General features: G+C 51.0%; 1 protein-coding gene across 1 annotated transcript; it reads left to right on the forward strand.

Moving 5' to 3' along the window:
* Positions 1–6,538: 6,538 nt before the first annotated feature.
* On the forward strand, positions 6,539–7,540 carry LOC136531351 (protein NUCLEAR FUSION DEFECTIVE 2-like). The gene has a single exon (XM_066524016.1). The coding sequence runs from the start codon at positions 6,674–6,676 to the stop codon at positions 7,223–7,225; it is 552 nt and encodes a 183-aa protein (XP_066380113.1). The 5' UTR covers positions 6,539–6,673; the 3' UTR covers positions 7,226–7,540.
* The last annotated feature ends 1,738 nt before the right edge of the window (positions 7,541–9,278 follow it).

Raw genomic sequence — 9,278 nt, forward strand, 5'->3', positions numbered from 1 at the left:
GCAAGGTACCGAAAGAAATGCTTCGACCAGATTGAGGGGATCACAACAAGCAATAAAGAACTGGCGGCCAAGGTGGAATGCTTGCGCCACCAACTTGAAGCCGCCAACCATGAGAGGACGGAGCAAGAGGCGTAGAACCAGAACCTGGTCGTCCAGCTCAGTAACAAAGAGCAGGAAAGAACAAGTAAGTTGTCCCTTTATCACAGCGAGTGCATGAGACGTGTTGTTGCATTGTTGATAGTAACAACTATAGTGTAGGCTTAGAAGCCGAAGTAGTCCGTCTCCAAGAGGAGAATAGCCGTGTGGTCGTAGAGTGTGATCGCCTGAAGGAGGACAACAAGAAACTGGCGCACGACCAGTCGCAACTCCGAGACCACACAACCAAGATGAAGGAGGAACTGAAAAGTAAGTGTTTCAGACCACCTTGCTCACTTTTGTTGCCCGCCTTATCTTGTCGTGGCATGATGTTTTAATGTCTTGTGCGATTTGCAGTTTTAAAAGTCAATGCCAAGAAGCATCTGGAAGCCGTGATAAAAGAACATGATGGCTGGAAGGCGCAGTGCCAAGAGATCACCAAGGATCGAGACGCATGGAAGAAACGGTGCCAGGAAGTGGCAACGGGCGTTTTGTCAGTCCTCAACCTTATCGATCCAGCGCTTACAGAGGACGTGCCAAGGACGCCACAGCTCGGACTAGTCGATAGATGCCGAAAGGCATGGGGATGGTTCCAAGAGTTCGTGAAGGAGGTCGGTGAGTACACAGGCGCACATGTACTAAGCATGGTGCGTGCTCACTACCCCTTGATCGATCTCAAACGCCTAGAGGCTGGATACCCGAAGGAGATAGATCCAGACAAGGCTGAGGAGCTTCGAATGACCCAGCTAGACTTGTCGGCAAAAATAATTGGCGACATCAACCTATGTGGAGGCAGGACATCACCTGTACAGGGTATGCCATCAACAAGTCAGCTGGAAGCGCCATCAGTTTTGAGCCAACCGGTGAAGCCTGCGGTCTCGACCAGCCAGGCATCGGCGGGGCCATCTTCTTCAGCTCGACCAGTACAAGAGTCTCCAAGACTCGAGTAGGATGTCAGGAGCAGCGAGCAGCAGGTGCCACGTGCCCCGACCAGCCAATAGGATAGGCTATAGCTGTAGAAGAAGATGTAGTTGTGTTATTGTAAACTTGTACCTTTTCAGGCAAGCTTGTAATAATGTAACTGTATATCATCATAAGCTTGTTTGTTTTGTATAAAACGCATTTAAGCTTGAAACTCGTGTTGGTGTAACTAAGTGAGAACATGTTAGCGTTCTGTTTAGTTGTACCAGTTTAGTCAACACGTCATCCTAAAAGGTTTGTACGGCCCTGGTTTGCCATGTGGTCGGAGTGTGAGGTGCGTGACCTGTGCACACGTAGATGCGGACAAGTCAAACCAGAGGGGACCTGCCGATCACCCGTAGCGTAGAGAGCAGATCCCATGCACGCGTTGGGAGGAACCGGAGACAGGGCCTGCTCTGAAAACCCGGGAAGGAATGGTGGTCGGCTTTGACTGGTTGAGTTAGAATAAGCGTAAAATTCGAAGTGACACATTAGAGTGGTCGGAGAAATCATAATAGCTTTATTGAATTAAATCGAAAGTACAAGAGGAGTACATATCTTAGTAGTTAAGCATAGAAATGCCTAAGCTTGTCGATGTGCCATGAATTGGGTATGTCCGTACCGTCCAGGTGAGCTAACCTGTAAGACGTTGGTCGTGTGACTTCCTTGATCATGAAGGGCCCTTCTCATGGAGTTGCGAGTTTATGGACACCAGCCTGATTCGTCTTCCACTTCAGGACCAGGTCCCCGACCATGAAGAACCGCTCTTTAACGTTCTTGTTGTAGTACCTACGCAAAACAGCGAGGTATTTGGCTGTACGTACGTAAGAATCGATCCGCTTCTCTTCTGCACTATTCACTTCTAGCTCTCGCACTTCATTGACCTTGCCTTCGTCGAAGTTCTCTACCCGTGCTGATCTGAAAGCTATATCTGCTGGGAGGACTGCCTCAGCACCGTAAACCATAAAGTATGGTGAGACGCCGGTATTACGACTGGGCTAGGTTCTGAGGCCCCAGACCACTGCTGGTAACTCTTTGAGCCATCTTCCGGGAGCTTTGTCATTTTCTCTGTACATCCTCTTCTTCAGTGCGTCCAAAATCATACCGTTTGCCCACTCGACCTATCCATTAGCTCTAGGGTGTGCCACCGAGACGTATTTTACTACTATGCTCCTTTCATCGCAGAAGTCCCAAAAAGCGTTCCCGGTGAACTGAGTACCCAGATCAGTGATGATGCTGTTGGGTATGCCGAAGCGGTGGATGACCTGGTCGAGGAACGTGATAGCCTTTTCTGAGGATGCCTGTACCAGAGGCATGTACTCTATCCACTTAGAAAATTTGTCGATCAGCACAAAGACACATGTAAATACCCCCACAGCGAGGGTCGAACAAAAAAGTCAGGGGGCCCCTGACCACCCTCTCGCTCCATGCGGAGGCTCGGGGCTCCTCCTGCACCCAAGACAAAGACAAACGACCAAAGCCCGCACTCGAAAACTCGGAAAAACGCGATAAAGGGCATCGAGCCCGTTACGGTCCAGGGGTTCGAAGGCTAGGCCCCCGAGGGTTTTGACAGCCGCCCTAGGGCAACAGAGTCAGGGACGACTATGGGCGAGCCCACGTATGGCCAAGGCCCGAGCAAACGATTGCTCGGGACGTTCTAAGTCGTGTCCAAGACCGGCAGGGAGGTCTCCGAATGGGATCCCACCATAGGGAGGCACCGAGCCACCGAGGCCCAGCGAACGGCCCCGTCACCCACTAGAGAAACCCTCTGGTACTCTTGGAGTGCGTCTCTGGACCGCTAGCCGACCCCTAGCGAACGGGGCACATGCCTCCACTCGGACTTACCCGATAACAGCTCACCGGAAATGTCACCGCTCGCGCCCACCGAGGGTAGCCTGGCATATTCCACCCCTCCTTCTGAGCGAAAAGGAAGCGCGAGGGTCGCACAAAAAGTCAGGGGAACCCCTGATCGCCCTCTCGCTCCATGCAGAGGCTCGGGGGCTCTTCCTGCGACCTTGCCAAAACCCCACGACCCGAACTAGCACTTGTGGGCTCGGCAAAAACGATAAAATCTCTCGCTCAACGTGAGAAAAAAACCCTAGAGGAATGAATCCACTCCCCTAGGGCCTCAGGGGCTACACCCGGCGGGTGCGCTCGCACGCACCCACCAAGGCCTCGAAGTACGAAACACTATCCCGCCAGGAGCTACCGCAAGTCGAGCCTCGTCAAAACCTCAAGGAGAGCGCTCACGCTCTCCCTGAGGCTCGGGGGCTACTGTCGGGTACCATAAAATAGGGTACCCCGAGCGTATATCGAAAGAACCACTCAAACCCCATAAAAAACAAAGCCAAAAGGTAAGCCATTGGTTAACCCCCGGCCTCGTCCGAGCCCACTGGCTCTCCGCCTCGCCTTTAGGCCTCGCATGGGAGGTCTCGATGGCCTGCCAAATCTTCGCCTCACGTGAGGCCTCGCACGGGAGGCCTCGACGGGGAACCGATTCTTCGTCTCGCCCAAGGCCCCACGTGTAAAGCCTCGGACGAAGATTCTCCGTATCGCTCGAGGCCGGCTCGGCAACAACCCATCGCTTCTGCCTCGACCAGTCCCCCCGACCAGGCGTCACGTCCCATTAATGCGCCAATTACTCCCGCAATATCAGCTGGACGGCGGCTCGACACTGCGGGACGCCCGACGATACGGGAGGTCACATCGATGCCATACCGTCCAGGACAGGATGGGGTAGGGGTTACCGGCCACTGTGCTCTGGTGCTGTGCCCACGATCAGCGCCTGAACTACACTGTGCCACCTAATCCCTGCCCCAGGAACAACGCGGCATGGGGAGTCAAGTCCGGGTCGTCATAGCCTCGGAATCAGCATACAAGCCCAACCGCTCCCTCCAAGCCTCGGCAATCTACTTCAGGGTCTCAACAACCTCGAGATTCACGTCTGCCGAGCCTCCCACGATGGCTCAGCCTCAGCACCAACTGAGCCTCGGCTTCTCACGCAGTCAGCACACAGTGACCAGCACGTCGACCGCCACGACCCCGTTTCAAGATAACACTGGAGCTCCCATGACGCACAGGGTCGGATGTGACCAGCGCGTCGCCCCAGTACTTCAAGGACGGGACCACTCCGTCGACCACGCCGCCACAGTAACAGGCTACAGGGCTCAGACATGCCGCCTCCGTCCGCACGACGCCGTGTAGTTCGCACATGTATCACCCTTGTCCCCCCTTCAACTATAAATGGGAGGGTCCAGGGCCGTTTCTAGAGAGGAGACGCTGACGATTAGGCCTAGGCCCACGCGACGAACTCACGCATAAACGCACGGACGAACACCCGAGCTCCCCCACGGCTTGAGATCAACATCTCAAGCAATCCACGCCGCTCCACGAAGAGACCTGGGACTAAGCTCCCTCTCTCGCCCTGCTTGTAACCCCCTACTACGAGCTTTTCGGTGCAAGGAATACAAGATCGATCTCTCAAACTGGACGTAGCGTACCCATTACCCGAACCAGTATAAACCTTGTGTCTCTTTGCATCACCATCCAGGATTGGGAACACGCAGTACAAATTTACTAGTTGGTTGAGGGCTCGCTGGTCCAAAACACCGACAAGGTGCAAATGATATGAATGAATATTATCTGAGTTTGGAGACATTTGGAAGAGTTGGGATCCAAGTCTGATAGCGTATATAAATTTGAATAGTCAAAGTCTAACATAATAGAGTGCAACGTAATCTTACGTGCCAGGCGATAGGTCTTCCTCTCTCTTATGGGCACTCCCGCCATCCTACCCCTCTCCTGCGGCTACAGCCATCGGTGGTCGAGGTGTTATCGGCGATCGTTCTTGCACCTCCACCACCGTAAAAGGTTGCCTATCGTAGTTCATGTCTAAGTGACGCTTTACTATCTTGATTGACACCATCTCCCACTACCATTGTCACGCCTTGAACCTTCCTATAAGTCCGCTAGAGACAGAGCATCCTTCTGAGAACCGAGAAACCTAAAGCCTCAACTCTTATCCATAAAAGCTTAAAAGGGCTAGTATCTTTCTAAATGCTAAATGGTAAATAGTTGATCAACTATCGTTTATCCATTATTCTAGCTAACTAACTCATCAAACGGGTTAAGACAACTAACCAAACAGATGACCATACAATTAAACTAGAAGACCTACCACCGTATAGCATTTACACGGTGTTTAAACGGGCAAAACAACTGTTTGAGCAAACAGTCCATGACTAAAGAAGGGGAAATTGTGCAATGAAAATTTTAGGTAGGTAGAGGAAGAGAAGAATTTCGATCGAATGTGATATAACAAGGTGTTTTTTTGTTTTTCACTTTGCGTCGTGTCGTGTGCTCCAATGGCTAGTTTCTTGGCCTTTTTCTTTTTTTTCTAGAGAGAGAAATTCCTTACCTTCTCCATCTACAAGCCGCGCCACTTCCACTTCCACTTCCACTTATCATTTAGGGTATGCATAGAAAACAAAATTGTAGAAGGGAGAAGATTTGAAAATGAGCAATGATGAACGATAAATCGAGACTCACGCGGTACGGTTATGGAGAGATAGGATATCAGGCAACATGAGATTCGCTAGAGTTGTTTAAGGGCCAAGTTTTGTTGTAGTTGTCTAAGCACCTTTCGTACTTGCCACGTGTTAAGTATGAAAACGACAGGTCGAGTAACATGTTGTCATCTAGTCGATTCAGTACATTTGTGATGAGAGGTGCCCGAGTAAAATGCTAGTACATCTATCCACCACGACCGTTTTATTGAACGTCTTGACCAAATGTGGGGAAAAGGGTGACACGTGAATTACCCCTTACGAACTTGAGGTTTGTAAGGACGGTGTAGGAAAAATCGTAAACCCCACAAAGAGTTGGATATGAAAATGTAGTGCACTTCACAATCTTAGGGTTTGGAATGTAGAACTTCGTCCCAACAGCCTCGCCTAGTTAACAATTCCTGTAGTTTTTTTTTCTCTCTCTCCCTCTCTTTTTTTTTCTTTAACCCTATTGGGGTGAGGCTATAGGTTGTAGCCGCCTATGTCATCCTACTCTATGGAACTTGTAGTCAAGCAACACCGCAAATTAGCTCTCGGATTCAGCTGATTGGATTGACACCGAGTGTATTTGCACTACTATCTAATGAACTAGCCTCTGTCTCCGGTGGATTGAAATTTTAGTAGTAGTTGCCGGTAAAAAAGGACTTGCGTCAGTTTGTGTTTTCCGATTTTACGGAGTATGTTTTTGTGTAAGAGACGATTTTGTGACTGAAGTTGGATCAATAATCCATTTGTACGGAGAGAGAGCAATGAGCTTCATCCAGGTGGAGTCTCTGCCCCGGTGCCCCCACACGACGAGGCCGAGAGGCGACCTTGACTAGACTCGAGTCGCCCGAAAGAACCCAGAGCAAGTGAGCGACCGACACGTTCAGATTCTGCACCCGGCCCACCACTCCGGCACGGGAGCCCATAGAGAGAGAGAGAGAGAGAGAGAGACCACCACCACCGCGTCCACAGCCGCCGCCACTTTCCCCACTTCCCGCCGCCTCCACCAACGCCGCATCAACCCAGCAATGGCGACTCCAACGCCACCACCGATCCTCCTCGTCCTCTTGCTCCTCGTCGCCTCCTTCCCTTCCCACACACGTGCCGCGGCTGCCGCGCCGCTCTCCGCCTCCCCGTTCGACGCGGCGCTGGCCGTGCTCCAGTCGCGGGTGGGCTACGCCTTCCGCGCGCCGTCCCTGCTGCGCCGCGCCATGACGCACGCCTCCTACTCCCGCGAGAACGGACGCGCGCTTGCCGTCCTGGGCCTGGCCGCCGCGGAATCCGCCGCGGCGCTCCGCGCCCTGGCCGCCGACCTCGACGCCGCGCCCTCCGCCGTGTCGCGCGCTACCAGCGAGGCCGCGTCCGGCGCCGCGTGCGCCAGGGCCGGGGCGCGGCTCGGGATCCCGAACGTCGTGCGCGTCGCCGGTCGGACCAGCGCGTCCGCGCCGACCGTCGTCTGCGGCGCCCTCCGGGCGCTCGTCGGCGCCGTCGCCGTCGACGCCAACAGCACCGATGCCGCAGGGGAGGTGTTCTGGAGGCTGCACGCGCTCACTTCGTCTGCCGCCGTCGCCGCGGTGTGATGTGAGAGGCCGGGCTGCTGGACCATCCGACTGAAACTGACCCAGTGCGGTTTGCAGTTCATCTCCTCATCAGTGTCCTCCTGCTACGGTTCTACCGTGTTTATGTTCAGTTTAGTGACGCTACTGCTTCTCAGCTCTCTTCTCTTGTGAATTGTGATGTTCAACTGCCACTTTGTACTGCTATGCTCTACTCTACTTGTAGTATATTATTATGCTCCATCCATCAAGGAATGTCCATTTGCCTGCACATTTGGATTTCTGGCTGCAATAAACTGTGATGAATTATGGAACATGCATGGACTCCTTTTGAGACAAGTCTCGCACATTATTACTGTCAGCATGTTCGTTTGACTGTGGCTTGTCGTAAATGATCGTAAATTTTCAGTCGAAACAGTATTTTTCTCTCACACAAACCAGTCAGCAGTATTTGTTCACGAACCAGCCAACCGAACAGGCTCATGATGTGCAAATGTCTACACAGATTATCGTATCCAATTCATGGACTAAAATGTTGTGATTGTCGCAACAAAATTTGTGCAATTAGCACCAACACGATGTTCAATCGTTGTGCAAGATAATATGTGTCGGTGTTTTTGTTGATGCAAAAGTGGATCTGCAAACACAAAGGGCTAATACCCGAATCGATATCCAAAGCGTGCCAGTCGATTTGACCTACTAATCGACAAGGATGAAGAAACGAACACTTTGGTCCTGACAACAGCGATACGCCCGGAAGTCACGGCCAAGAGGTGCTCACGCGGAACTCGAGAATCGCCGAAGATCGCACTGAAGCGATGCAGCTCGCCGAATCAATGAGAACTCGTAAAAAGAAAAAGTATGCAAATTGACGAAGTCGCCGAAAAGTAGATGCAAATAGGAGTAAAAGTTGGTTTTGATATTGATTGATATATATTCTTACATTGCTCCTTACTCCATATTTATACCCTGATCTAAAGAGACACAACCAAACACAACTAGGACACCAATCCCATATCTAAGGAAACACGTGACTCTTACATAAATCATACTCTAACTAATATAAAAAAGGAAATCAACTTCTATCTATTTCCCTGTCCACCTCAATTACGATGGAAATCTCACCGTCCTCCTTCCCATCGGCATACTCCCTATTTCATCGGCAGTAGTCTTCAAGCCTTCCTTCATCGGCATATTTCCTGTTTCATCGGCAGTAGTCTTCAAATCTCCTCTCATCGGCATCGACAATAACACCTCTAACCTCATCGGCAACGCCCGAATCCAAACCAACCTTTCCATCGACCACCACCAGCTATCGGCAACTATCTTTACAAGCTGGCTTCCATCGGCCATCAAAGTACACAGTAACCTTCCCACCACCGATTAATCCACTCCGATCACCATCACGTACAAAAAACGGTGTCAACACATGCCCCCCAATTCCGGAATATAAAACCATTAATGTTCCGAAATTTACTCCAGATAACACTTGCCTTTACCCGATTATCATAACTCATTCTCCAAGCCAAAACTTGATTTGTTATCAAATCCAATCAAATCTAATCTTGATTCACGCATTTCAGTAAATATCGCACAATCGCCAACCACTCTTGCCTTGATTATGGTTAAGATACCGAAACAATAACCCATCAGCAAGATCTTAACACGATAATGCTGCCATTTTCAGAATTAAAATATCCTGTATCGATATCCCCTCTAAGTCATGATTACTTGTCATCAACTCATCTGTACAATCCCCTGATTATCGTGCGAACAGTTACCATATCCTTCTGAACCGTCTCGACCTATATGCGCGCGACATAGAAATAAGTCCAAAATACCCTTACTCCGGGCGGCTTATAAATAGATTCCTCCGGAACCCTCATTTTCTACCTTCAGCCTCCAATCCTTGGCATTTCTCTCTCCGGCGGCGACTCCGACGAACAACCACGCGACCCCAACCAAGAAGAACCCTTCTCCGGTGCTAACTTCAAGTTTCCTCAAGACCATGGCCATCAACTTCGACGTCCCCGCGGTTTGCTCCACTTCCATTACCCTTTACTTTGATCTTTTCGTA

This window comes from Miscanthus floridulus, unplaced genomic scaffold (assembly GCF_019320115.1).
Source record: "Miscanthus floridulus cultivar M001 unplaced genomic scaffold, ASM1932011v1 fs_329_4, whole genome shotgun sequence".
NCBI classification, from domain to species: Eukaryota; Viridiplantae; Streptophyta; class Magnoliopsida; order Poales; family Poaceae; genus Miscanthus; species Miscanthus floridulus.